Raw genomic sequence first — 14,016 nt, 5'->3', positions numbered from 1 at the left:
TCAATGCTAGTTAGTATAGGACTGATGATCTTACCTAGTTTGGGTAATGAAATGTCTGCAAGAAAGCAAGAAAGCTCAGAGAGCACTGAGGACCCCCGAGTTACTAGTTAATATTGGATACCTGGCGTAACAAGAGCAAGACCCAAAACCTTCTCAAAAACTGCCCCGCAAGAACATCTTCCAAACACGGGTTTAGAGGCATCAAAAGCTATTGGCTGATCCCGCTCCACAGTCATCAGGCCTCTGCTGTGATCTGGATTCTGAGCAGAAGTGGTGTTCCAGGAGGACTCAAGCAGTTTCTGCCAGCAGCTCCTCAAAGAAGGTGCCAACAGATGCCCTGGAGTTCCAAAACCCTCTTTCCAGTGTGAATCCAGACTGCTGCCCAGACTTAACAGGCCTTCAGCTTAGATTCCGTAACGTTTGGCAAAAGAAAATGGCTTCCGCCGGGAAAGGGAAAAGACGGCCAGATGGAAATGGAATGGAAATGCTTCCCAAACACCACAGCAGAAGTTACTACTACCGGTAGGATACAGACATCTCTCTTAGCATCCCAGTAGAGCATCACAGTCTAGAGTTGGTATCTCCTCTGTTACTGAAAGAGATGAGATTTTGGATAAACAGAATAAACCCTCTTTTTTTTTAAAAAAAAAGCCTTTGGCAAGACTTAACCATGATTTGCAGAAAACAATGGATGAATCTGAAGTACATCCACCTTGGAGTTACAGCAGAGAAGGACACGTATAGAGAAGATGATGGTTGTTGCAGAAATACTATCAGGATGCCAATGAGGACTCTCCTGTGAAATTTCTGTGGGTACTTCTGGACAAGCCTACTGCAAAGAAAACAATGTATTTCAAGGAATTCTCTGGGTGGACAGATATGAGGCACTGAAGCAGAGGAGAGCTGAGAGTTAACGAAAGATGACTCTCCTACAGAGCAAGGAATGACAAATGAGTCACAAAACCGGTTCTTTCATCATCCCACGTATGTACCTTCTTAAGAATGAATGCCTTTGTACTCAACTCCAATGTCCCTGGACATTTCCAGGACATGCCAAGTTCTAGTTTGCAAAATACTGGCTGGATCTTCAAGAAATGAAACACTTGGAGGAGTTAGTGGCAGATAACCGGAGATGACCTGGTCCAATGAGGGGAACGGTCAACCATCTAAACAAAGCTGGTGGAAAAGTGGTCATGTCCTCTTGTTTTCCAGAAAACATTTGGATGGATAGATGGATGGATGGATGGATGGACAAAGAGAGAGAGTGATAGAGTAGATAGGGAGGTGGGTGGGAGAGAAAGGGAGAGAGAGAGAGAGAGAGAGGCAAAATGACTTATGTCTATGGAGATTCTCAGTCATTCAGGTCATGGTTGTCCCAAAACACATGGCACAACATAGGAGAACAAACCCATCAAGTCAAGATTCAGCAGTCCATCTGCATTTGAAAGACAAGGGTTACTCTCTTGAAGGCAGCAGAGGAAGACCCCTCAACCTTCTACTGATGGTGGCTATGGTGCTTTATTCATTATTCCCTGGCTCTGGCACCCAACCTTCCTCCTGGAGAGCACCGATGCTGCTGGCTCTTGACAAAGGAAGCCGCAGATATGGATTTGACACCCACCAAAGTCTATCTTGTCAGCGCGAGGCTGACAACAATTAGCAGCCTTAATCCCCTTTGAGCTGGGAAGCCATTACTCACCACCAAGAGCCTTATCAGTCAATACCATCACAAAGAAGCGGGCAATTAATGAAGCTAAAGTCTTACTTCAGAACCCTTAATTCTCACTGTGTGGCTTGGAAAAAGGGAGGGTTTGTGATCGTTATAATTAACTGGCGGTATTCAGCCAGGAGTTATTCAGTGAAAGTAATCTGGGCTTGGAGATGACAAGAGGCACCGTGTGGCACCATCACCTTTGTTATTTGACCTCCTACTTTCCATTCACTGATAGCAGATTAGCAGGCAAGGCTGACAGGCAAAGGTAATTAACAGCTGAGACCCTCGGAAGTCACACAGGCAGGGGGGAGGGGAAACAAGGGGGGGGGGAGAGTGAACAAGACCCAGCATGGATCTGAACCTGCTGAAGCTTGCCATCTGCAAATGTGGCTGCTCACATTCGGCCCCAATGCCCCTCTTTTTGAAGAAGGAACATCTTTCCAAATCCCAGAGGTGCTTCCAGGAAAAGTCAATCCATATATGGATCTCTGGGCTGGGACCATGGGGCAAGGGAGGAGGAGGAGGAGGAGGAGGAGGAGGAGGAGGAGGAGGAGGAGAAAGAGGAGGAGGAGGAGGAGGAGGAGGAGGAGGAGGAGGAGGAGATCTTATTCCTCCAGAGTCTTTTCTGTCAGCTCTGAACCAAGTGGGTTGAATTTGGTGGCCTCAGAATTGTTCAGAGTGGCCCTCAAAACAAGGTCCATGAGATGCCGTTGGACTGTAGAACCTTTCTTCCCACCCCTGAAGTTGTCAGAAGTTGTGGGTGCTTCATTACTGGAGGTTTTTAAGAAGAGACTGGACAGCCACTTATCTGAAATGGGATAGGGTCTCCTGCCTGAGCAGGGGGTTGGACTAGAAGACCTCCAAGGCTCCTTCCAGTTCTATTCTGGTTGACTGATTGATTATCCGAAGCAAGAAATACAGCTTTTATTAAATCCCTGCCTTTAGATACATGCCATGTCAATTCCTGGACCCAAACATAAAGGAGACAATTAAGCTCCATCTGGGAGAAGGACCAGGGAATGTTCTTCCCAGAGGCTGCTGGATAAGGTACATTTTCCTTTGAAATTTTTAATTTCCTGCTTGCTAGGATCAGCAAGTGAGGCTAAGGCAGGGAAGACGGAGCCAAGCCAAGCTCAATTGCGGCCGTTAGCTCAAGGACTCCCTGTACTTGTGTTTTCTAGAATCTACCCAACTGGCAGGTTGTCCCACCATCTTATTCTGAGGGACCAATACAGCGCTGACACATTCCCTCCCCCCCCACCACCAATCTAGGCAGAAATACACACACAGCCACTTTGAACTCAATTAATATCCATTTGATATCACTAAATATGTTAAGCAGCTTCCTGTTTCCGAAAAGGCTCCATGCTAACTAACCAGATGCACCACGGCACATCCCTCTCCCGGCTGCTTCAGAAGCTCCGCTCGCCTCTCTTGGGAGATGAGAGAGAATGGATTTGCAAGGAGGAGGCTGTGCCCTTCCGAGACCCCAGAGGTGCGGCACCCCAGTTGTCGCCTTGGATCCACACGCCAGTTGTGTTGCCTACCGAGCAAGAGACACAATATTCCTGTCTCAAGGGGAGGGTGGCCTTTCTATGCTCAGTTGGGCTCTGGGTGGTTTTCTCGATCTCTTTCTGATCTTCTCGGAACCATGTGGGATAAATTTACAGCTCCAGCTTCTCAATGAAAGAATCAAGAGCTGAAGAGGCTTCTTGGAGGAGAAGCGAAAGGTCTTCAAAGAAAAACAACAAAGCCCAGTAGCCTCTTGAAAAAGCACCTTTGGGACAACCATGACCTGGAGGACGGAGAATCTCCATATACCTTCTGGCCTTTGGTTTTCCAGTCTCTGAAATCCAGAAGTCAAAAGGACCAATTGTTGAGGGTCTTCTCAGTCGTACCGAACGCTCAGCCTTGGTGGTGGTGGGTTCTCTCTTGAAGAAATGAAAGGAACGTCCTGCTTCTCTCTGGAAATCTGCCCAACCAAGTCCTTCCATTCTGAGATGGGATTTGAATCCCTCTGAACTGTGCCCAGGTTCTCAATGATTGGCTTTATTCTTGTTGTTGACTCTTCTCCTGCTGACCCTTGTTTTGTGCTGACGCACTTTTTTAAATAACTCAACCGGGAGCAATTTCCAGCTGCTGTTTTATTGCTTTGGGTTCCCTTTTTGAGAAGTGTCTTGGGGGGGGAAAGATAGATGTGGTAAAAGAGGAGGTAACATTGATTAGAGGAAATTAAATAAGCCGTCCTTGGCAGAGGCCTGCTCTGGAAATGTGTCCTTTACTTTGGGGTTAGATCCTCGAAGTGACTGGTGTCACACTTGCAGAGATAATGGTCGCAAGAGAGTCTTGCACAGTTCACACAGCAAGAGATTTAACCCGAGTGGATCACCTCCCAACAACATGGAACCACAGTGCCAGGCCTCCTGTCCCCACAACCGGGAATGCTACCAGAGGACAAGTGGGGAAAATGGAGATACACAGATCTTGAGAAGGCTCAGTTCTGCTCTTTCCTCACCAGTTTTATAAGCCACTGCATAAGGAACAGGTTACCTACCTGCCAACAGTGTGTGTGCCTCTCACTAGTGTGGCCTTGTTTTCAAAAACAGGGCAAACCCAACTCTGGTTTTCCCCCTCCCCCTTTTTAGAAAGCTTTTTTTGAGGGCCTGCATTCCTGAAGACTCGTCCCACTCACCCAGGTTTACTCCTCTAATCCAAATTAAAAATACAGTCTGGGCTTTTCTTCAATGCCGGTTTTTGCTTTTTACCTGGGATTTTTTTTATCTCAGTCTGCATTTAATATTTATTTAACCTCCCCATCCTGCAAATACAAGGATTCACTCCCCAAATTTCTAGTGTTCCGTTTAACACAACAGAGAAAGTTAACTAGGTTAGAGATCAAAGTCAATCGCATATAAAAAGGCTATATAACGCATTGATAGAGATTGATTCAGAAACGGAGTTAGTTAAAGATTGTATGATAAAATGGGCTCAGAATATTCAAGAACCTATAATGATGAACACTTGGGGAAAAATTTGGGTTAGAAATGTAAAATTTACACAAGCGCAAAACTTAAGAGAGAATTTTTATAAAATGTTTTATAGATGGCATTTCGATCCTAAAAAAATAGCATGTATGTATCCAAATCAACCACCTAAGGGTTGGAGATGTGGTAGTGAAGAGGCAACTTATTATCATATATGGTGGACACGTAAAAATGTTAAAGCCTTTTGGATAAAAATATGGTGGATTCTTCAGAAAGTTTTTAAGAAAAAGATAAGATTTACTCCACAGTTATTTTTACTGGGTATTATCTTGGACTGTTCTGCTATAGAAACCAAATTGATGTTACATTTAATAACGGCAGCCAGACTTCTGGTGGTGCAATATTGGAAGAAAGATTTACCTACGATAGAACAATGGATATTTAAAGTAATGGACGTGGCTGAAATGGCAAAAGTTTCAGCATATTTGAAAGAGCAATCGCAAGAAAGATATATTTTGGAATGGAGAAGATGGATTGATTATATTCAAAATAAATATGGGACTAAAAAGTTTCAAATAGCTTATGAATAATTTTTAGTCATTAAAAAGATGTGTTATAGTTATTATAGTTTTGTTATAAGGGAGTTAAAGAGTGGAAGGTTTGTTAATGTTTTAATAGATATTTAGCATATGTTTGTATAAGATTGTTGTAAACAATACCCTGTATTCTGCTTTGGGAAATCTGGGGGGGAGGGGTGATGGGGAGGGGGGTTCAATTTATATGTTTTTTAAATTTTGTAAAACTTTTCAATAATAAAAAAAGAGAAAGTTAACTAGGGAGACACCAGCACCACCCCGCCCCAAATAATAGCCAAATAGTCTCCACCAGTCCCGAGCTCTCTCTTCAATATGTCAAGTTATTATCCCTGGATTAGCACCTGAAAACGCAGCTTCTGGATCGGCCTTTCACCAAGACATTTAACCCGGCTTGATACTGTGCACAAAACAGCCCTGTCACTCAACCATGTGCCTTTCCATCAATTCTTTTCAAATTTCACTCTTTCTGCCTCTCCTTCGCTGCTTCCCGCTCTTCATAATCCTGCATTAAAAAGCCCTAGATTGAACCATCGCCAGAACCCACAGAGGCACAGTAGACCGAAAAAGAGATTCTTCCATTTTTTTTCTTTTTCTGGCCATCAAATCATACCGCCATTACATCTAAATCCACAAAGATTTCCTCCATTTTTCTTTTCCCCCCCTCCCCCCCCGCATTTCCAACCAAATCTTGCTGGGGTAGATATTTGTATATAGCTTGCAAAGGGGAAATTACGGCACCGGGAATGGGGGGGGAGAGAGAGTGGGTGGGTGGGGGGCTGGAGGAAGGCAGGCCCACCTCAGGAAATCAATGTCCAAACCCTGTAATGTGGCTTTTGATGGGCTAAGCAGTCAGCAGCGGGAGAGGGAAGGGAGAAAAGGGATGGGGAAGGCTACACTTCACGGTGGGGAAAATTGGGGAGGGAACAGAAAGATGAGAGAAGAAGAGGTGAAGCATCTTCTAATCTATAGCATTTCGCAAATTGATTTCTCCTTTAGGGAGAAGAGAAAAGGAGGGAGGCCGTACTCGGATGATTAACACTCTCTGAAGAAAGGACCGGTAATTTCCCCCAGAATAATACATTTTCTGCCTCTTTTCCTCGGCTGCTCGTAGCATTTAAGTGTCTGATTAGCTCGGCCTGCTTTAGCCTTCCTTTGAGGGAGAGGCTGGAAACATTCGGCTGCTTTGCAACTTGTCATGCCTACAACCTCAATTCCAGGATATATATATATATATATATATATATATATATATATATATATATATATATATATATATATATATATATATATATATATATATATATATATATATATATATATATATATATATATATATATATATATATATATATATATATATATATATATATATACATATATACATATATATATATATACATATATATATATATATATATATATATATACATATATATATATATATATACATATGTACATATATACATATATACATATGTACATATATACATATGTACATATATACATATATACATATGTACATATATATATATATATATATATATATATATATATATATATATATATATATATATATATATATATATATATATATATATAAATATATATATATATATATATATATATATACATATATATATGAGGCTGGAGGCCAAAGGATATGAAGAATGGCTGCAGGAATTGGGTAGGTCTAATCTAGCAAAGGACCAGGGGTGACATGATAGCAGTCTTCCAATATTTGAGGGGCTGCCCCAAAGAAGAGGGAGTCAACCTGTTCTCCAAAGCACCTGAAGGTAGGAGAATAAGCAACCGATGGGAACTCATCAAGGAGAGAAGCAGCCTGGAACTAAAGAGAAACTTCCTGACAGCGAGAACAATTAATCAGTGGAACGGCTTGCCTCCAGACCTTGTAGGTGCTCCATCACTGGAGGTTTTCAAGAAGAGACTGGACAGCCATTTGTCTAGAATGGCATAGGGCCTCCTCCTTGAGCAGAGGGTTAGACTAGAAGACCTCCAAGGCGCCTTCCAACTCTGTTATTCTGTTATTCAGAATTGCTCCGAGTCCTAAGCTGAGCATATGGGATGAATCTATATAGCAGAGCAGGCCCCTAGAGAAATTGCTTCCATAGGGGGGGGGGGAAACAAAATTGCTGTTTTGGCTATTACGCTGCAAAGGTGAGAGTAACCACCAGCCCTCCTCCTCTTTCACAAGCTGCATCGAATCCTCAAAAGCCTCCAAGTTGTTTCCTGCTCTGGGAAAGTTGCCTTTGGCTCGTCTTAAGAGCACAAATTTGCTCACCTGCAAGCAAAGACCCAGGGCTGCATTCCAGCCATTCTTCATTGACTCTCAACTCCAATTTGGATAATTGCAACACACAAGGAAGCCTCTGTGGGAAGAAAGACGCCTCCGAAAGGAACAGACCTGGTGGCATAACAAAGCAGCCACTACGGGATCTAGGATACCAAAAGAGTCGGCGAGATGCTGTGCAGAAGGTAGAGGGGTGGTGGGGAATTCCCGATGGGGGTCAGGAGCCCCCCCCTCCTTCAAAGGGGCCTTGAGCTGGCAACAGCAAGCCGTGGATTTTAACAGAGCCAGGAAGAACAATTTCATTTCATCCTTCTCCTGCTGGGAAAGCCATCTGTTGACTCCGGGCTCTTAAGGAGATGAAGCCTCTGGCTGCAGCTGGCCTACACAGGACTTTTTGCTCTCCAAAGCAATGCAGCAGGCCCACCAGGTGAAATTTCCTGGCTCCCCAGTCCCCCTCCCCAACTTTTAGAGAGAGCCAAAAAGCCATTAATCCACCCCATCCTTCCATAAGGGTCTGGTCATAGGCGGCTTTCCTTCCTGTTAGCCTTGGGAATCTGGGTGTGAAGCTGCCCGAGGTCCAAAGGAGGCACCTTGGTTCTTCTGCTCCACTCCTATCTGCACCTCAAGAGGGGGAAACAAAGGCCGTCCTTTACCTTCACAGAGCCTAACAGTTCTTAAAGGGAACGTGGGCATTTGCCATCAGACTGGGCTGGGCTCCCCCCAACCATCCCTTTTTTTATTTGCAGAGGAACAGCTGCTCAGCAATAAAGACAGGGACCCTCCGTGCCAAAGATCCGTCACTCAAGGCTGCTGCCTCCAGAGAGAACCCGTCTTGGGTAGCAAGTTGCCTTTCAACGTGGGACCTCAGGGAGCATCTGCCCGGCTGCCGAGCAGCTTTCTAGGTGTTCTCCTCTAAGGTGGGGGCTGCTTTTGCCTCTCCTCCAGAGGAAGAGACACCTTTGCTTTCAAAGGTCAAGGCAAATGAAGATTTAAACAGAAAGAGAACTCTGACTTGTAGTTCTAGCCCGGACTAGATTAAACTCTTCTTCTTCTCCTCCTGTTTCCTAGATTAAATTATTCTTTGTCTCTCTTTCCTTTTCTCTATCCCTCCTATCTAAATTGCAGTTTCTTCTTCTCCTTCTTCTCCTCCTCCCTCTCCCCTCCCCCTCCTTCCCTTCTTCTCACCTCTTCCTCCCTCTCCCCTCCCCCTCTTCTCCTTCTCTTACTTCTTCTCCTCCTCCTCTTCCTCCCCTCTTTTCCTTCTTTCTCCTCCTCCTCCTTTCCTCCTCCTCTTTTTGTCCCCCCCCCCAGCAAGCTTCTCTGCTGCTCCGCTGACTTCCATCCCCATCTCTTCCTGCTGGCTCCTACCTTCAACCGGGCCCCAGTTAAATAGCCCATTAAAGAGCAAAATATTCAGATGTGCGTTTCACCATCCTGGCACCCAGCAGCAGCTGACTTTCTTATTTAGCGGAGGAGCTTTGGATGGTGAAAGAACAGATTTAGGAGCCCGAGGAAAAATAAAATTTCACTGAAGCATGGCAGCGGCAACGAGACCTATATTTGCAGGGGAAAGGACAAATTCTTTTCCTCTGCTCACTACAGACTTTCTCTGGGGGTACAACAAATGATATGGCATTTGGATTACTCTGTCTGAATTGAATTTTTAAACTGCCCCCTCGAGACACAATGCCGAGGAAAGACATTAGCCCATCAAGCGGCGGGGGAGAGAAGAGAATTCAATGGCTAAAAATAAAACAAGCGTTTGAGCAGGGAGGAAGGAGTGACGGGGGAGGAGAACACTGCCAGGAGGAGACCTGACTGGCTCCGCAAATGATGGGGCTGGAGAAGCAGCCAGCCTTGCTCTGCAAAAAACGGTGCCGCTGCTGGCGATGGCGAGTCCTGAACTAGCAATTTCCTCCTTCCAGAATTAGGCACTGGCGCACCGGATGTCCTTCTAGAAGGACGCGGCATTTCTATCCCTCTCTGTCTTCAGAGGTGCAAGAAGTCCGGCTGAGGAGGTCCCCAAGGGTCCTCAGCCTCTGGCCCTTCCCTTTGGGAGAAATGGGAAGAATGTCTTTCATGGGCACTGTGTCTCGAGGGGGCAGACACACTTAGCCCTGTTGGTGCAGTGGTTCAAAGATAGCATAGCAGGCAAACTCTGCCCGCAGCCAGGAGTTCGATCCTGATGGGTCTCAAGGTTGACTCAGCCTTCCATCCTTCCAGGGTCAGTAAACTGAGGACCCAGGGGGCAAGATGCAAATAAGGTTTACATGGTGAACCGCCCAGGAAGTGCTGTAAAGTGCCAGGGGGGGGTGATATATAAGCCTAAATGCTACCGTTGTATATATTTAGTAAGTAAATAAATCAATAACATATTTCAAGGGCACCTTTGGCTATTCACCTTTCAATGACGCCAGCAATAGAAATTGTATCATTTGTGAACGTGGAGGACTTGCAAGAGTAAGGAGGAACAAGAAAGCTGGTGAGACTTTGTGGGCTAGATCCTTTGAGATACTGAGATTGGGAAGGGGCTGGGATGCCTCCTGTCTCTACTGAAGTTGCTTGCCCTGCTTGGCTGGCGTACCCCTCTTATCTCCAAACCCAACGGACCACCAACTTCCCTCTCTCTTACCTCTGGGTTCCTCAGCCTGTTTGGCTAGTTTACGCAAGGCGGCGGCAAAGCTGGAGGAGGGCACAGCTTGGACTTGTAAAGTGCTGTTGGCTGCCGGACTGCCACTGGGCACGAGGGCGCCATTGATAGGAGAAGGGGTCAGGGGGCTGACGGTGGCGGTGGTCCGGGTGGCGGTTGAAAGCATTCCTAGAGAGGGTGACTTTGGCTCATGGCTCATGCCTGAAACAACGAGAAAAAGAATCCACATCACTGGAAGAAAAGGCATCACACTCGCATCATACACACACACACAACACACACACACACCCCAAGAGGAGCTAACCAGGTGCTGAAGATCCACATGGAGAGGAAGGAGCGAGGAACGAGGAGAGGCGGAAAGATGCCCTCTTGGCTGCCCAAATAATTCTGCATTGACTTTCCAGGAAACTTCTGTGTCCGGGTTGCCCACCCTTGGCACTTTTAAGACGCATGGATTTCACCTCCAGGAATTCTGGGAGTTGACATCCATGTGTCTTAAAGTTCCCAAGGTTGAGAAGGTCTGTTCTAGGCATTTTTTAAAGGAAAACCTGGAGGACCACAGTTTAGAAAGGAAAAAGCTCCCTCCCCCAACTTGTGTGGAAAACAAAGCACCAATATCTGGGATGGGACGGTCCAGGAGATGCCTGTCCTGGCCATGCCCACTTAACTTCTAGGACACTGTTTGCCCCCCATCTTGCCAGAAAATGGACTCTTCCAATAAGCTGCTTTGCTAGAGTAGATTGAAAAAGTCTCTGGGATCTCTTATTCTTCCATCGGCAGAACCCAGGTCGTCGTGTCCATCACCCCTTAACCCAGCCTTTCAGAGCATGGTGGTCTCCAGGAAGGAGAGAGTTCATTCAACTCCTATGAAGTTGCACAAACATGCATACACCCTGCCTTTTTCACATATGACACCACAAGCCTGCAAGGAAGGAAGACGCCTCTCTGCTCATTTCTTCAAGCTATCAGAAACATGTCCAAGCTATTGCAACCCCCGAGGATTTCCTTGGCCGCATCAATGATTTCAGAGAAGATCCACAAATTTGTGGAAACCCATTCACAACCTGCCTCACCATCTACCAAAAAATGATGCCTTAGGTCCAGTCCAACAGGGGATGCGGAACAAAAATGCCGACCTCAGTTGTGCAGGGAGACTAGCCACACTCACAGGGCACTGAGGTCCATCCATCATCTCCCACCACCTCACCAGTATCCTGTGGCCTTCCTCCCACCACCTCTGGAATTATGGGTATCCCTCAATACCATGGCTAAGCAAGACAGTGGTGAAGTCAGTTTGAGCCCATTTTACAACCTTTCTTGGACAATTGTTAAGCGAACGGCTGCATTTGTTAAGTTGCCGGCTGAATCTGTCTTCCCCATTCCAACCGTCACAGATACAGTTGCCACACATTCCAATTTCGATTGTGTGACAAGGGCAGGGCTAGGCAACCTGGGCTTTTTTATGACTCGTGGACTTCAACTCCCAGAATTCCTGAGCCAGCCACGCTGAAGGGAAAGGGAGAGGTTTCCAAGCTGAGCCATGCTGGCTCAGGAATTCTGGGAGTTGAAGTCCACGAGTCATGAAGGGGCCAAGGTTGCCTACCCCTGGACTAGGGGGATTCTACGACAATCATAAGTGTGAAAAACGGTCCTAAGTCACTTTTTTCAGCACCATTTTAACTTTGAACGGTCACTAAACAAAGGGTGGCACGTTGAGAACTATTTGTACCTGCGCAGCAGGATGGACACCACTGCTCTACTCACAAAGGATTTCAGGCGGGCGGAATCCCAGCGTGTCTTTTGCTACTCAGAGTCGTTTGCTATGAGATGGGTGGCAATAAATAAGAATTCAATAAATAATTTGTTTAAACAAATTAAATGTCTTTTTCTTCAGGTGGCGGGCTTCTTGCAGCAAGAAAAAAAATTCCCCCCACTTTTCCAGTCAAATCAAGAAAAATGCCCAAGATGAAACAACAGCCTAACCAGAAACACAATAAATAAATAAAAATAAAAGAGGAAAGAAAACTGTTTGCAGGATTTCAGCCCCAGGCAAGAGTCTCTCTCTCTCCCCCCCCCCCTTTTTTCTCTTTCTCCGTCTGTCTCACTCTCTTTTCTTGGATTACTTTTTTCTTTTGGCTGCCAGCAATCTCTCTTCAGAGGCCAAATCCTTTCCAGAGAATGTCCCCGAAGCAAGGGGGGGAGTGAGGGGGTGACTGCCCGGGGAACAATGAATTCAGGCCTCCTGTGAAGAACTGGGTTAAGGAAATCAAAAAGGCTGACACAGCCGCAGCCTGAAGGGAGGCGACGGGTCTTCCATCTGTTGACAAGGTAGGAAAAGAAACCAGAGTGAGCCCAAGAAAGCCAGACTTTGATTTTTGGAAAGAAAGTTTGGGAGGCCGAGGATGTGCCAGCCAGCCCAGGTCACGAGAGAGGTTCCCACCTTCCCAAGGCCAAGATCAGATAGATGGGGGGACTTGGGTAAAATTAAGAGCCTGGAGATTAAAACATATGAAGAACAGTTGTAGGAATGGGCTACGGCTAGTCTAGAGAAAAGAAGGAACAGGGGTGGCAGGATAGCAGTCTTCCAGTATTTGAGGGGCTGCCACAAAGAAGAGGGGGGTCCACCCATTTTCCAAAGCAACAGAAGGCAGGGCAAGAAACAATGGATGGAAAGTCATCAAGGAGAGAAGCAGCCTGGAATTAAGGAGAAACTTTCCCAACAATAAGAACAATTAACCAGCAGACGTTGTGGGTGCTCCAACACTGGAGGCTTTTAAAAAGAGACCGGACAATCACTTGTCTCAAATGGTATAAGGGTCTCCTGCTTGAGTAGGGGGTTGGACTAGAAGACCTCCAAGGTCCTTTCCAGCTCTCCAAGGATTGAAAGGCTACGTTCCACCCTTTAGGACTTTCAGAAGACCAGAGGTACCTCCAGACTTGGGATCCCAAGAAGAGGACATCGGAAACTCCTGGAGGGGTGCACCAATCAATCATCCCTGACCCCTTTTCCCCAACCTCCAGCCTCTTGGAGATGCTGTTCCTTCTACTCTGGAATGTCAGAGTCTCCTGCCTTTGAGAGAGGAACTGCTGACGCTGGGTCACTTAAAATAGAATTGCCAGCAAATGGCTTCATTAGCAAAGCTAAAATTAGCATCCCTCTTCAGCTTGTGTTGCAGGATGGGGGGTGGGGGGGCTCCCCGTCCCCCAGCCAAGGGACAAAGCAAGTACAGTGGGAAAATGTGCTCCATTTGCCCTCTCCCTGCCCTAGACATTGGAAACTCTATATCCCCTAAAGCAGGGTTTCTCAGCCTCAGCAACTTGACGATGTGTGGGCTTCAATTCCCAAAATCCTTGGGAGTTGGTCCACACATCTTCAGGTTGCTGAGCTTGAGGAAAGGAAAAGGAGTAGAGCTGGAACCGTTCTGAATAATGCTTTCTGCACGCTGTGTCAACGGGTTTGCAAAATATCTTCTTCATCCTTTGGTTTTTGATCATATACCACCCAAGATCGTACATCACTTTGGGCAAGATGGGCGGCCATATAAATTTGGCCAATAAATAAATAATAAACGCTCAGGAGCAGGACCCTTGCAAATTGGTGTACTAATGCTTCACTTGCCATTAACAAAGGCAGTCACTTTGGGCCGGAAATGGAGAGATTCCTTTATCTGATATTTGCATGGAGGGCACCGTCGTGCTGCGCAGGGTAATATGCAATAAGAACAGGAGAAAACCTTTGGAGCTTCAGCGCAGAGAGCCGTCAG

The 14,016-nt window shown here is 46.0% G+C and overlaps 1 protein-coding gene across 6 annotated transcripts in view; it reads right to left on the bottom strand.

The window, feature by feature from the left end:
• The window catches only part of GSE1 (Gse1 coiled-coil protein), a 175,333-nt gene that overhangs the window by 28,082 nt on the left and 133,235 nt on the right, over positions 1-14,016 (bottom strand). For 4 of the 6 annotated variants that reach the window (XM_081336125.1, XM_081336126.1, XM_081336127.1 and 1 more), the window contains exon 2: positions 10,235-10,453. The exons of 1 other annotated variant lie outside the window; for it this stretch is intronic. In XM_081336125.1, the coding sequence (XP_081192251.1) occupies positions 10,235-10,451 (217 nt within the window). In that variant the 5' untranslated portion in view covers positions 10,452-10,453. Of the gene's footprint in view, positions 1-10,234; positions 10,454-11,981; positions 12,081-14,016 lie in introns of those variants that run through there. One more of the 6 variants, XM_081336129.1, reaches the window with a different exon arrangement.

Source organism: Vipera berus (assembly GCF_964194415.1).
Source record: "Vipera berus genome assembly, chromosome: 10".
Lineage (NCBI taxonomy): Eukaryota > Metazoa > Chordata > Lepidosauria > Squamata > Viperidae > Vipera > Vipera berus.
The sequence above is the reverse complement of the archived record's forward strand: the minus strand, read 5'-3'. Positions and strand labels throughout refer to the sequence as shown.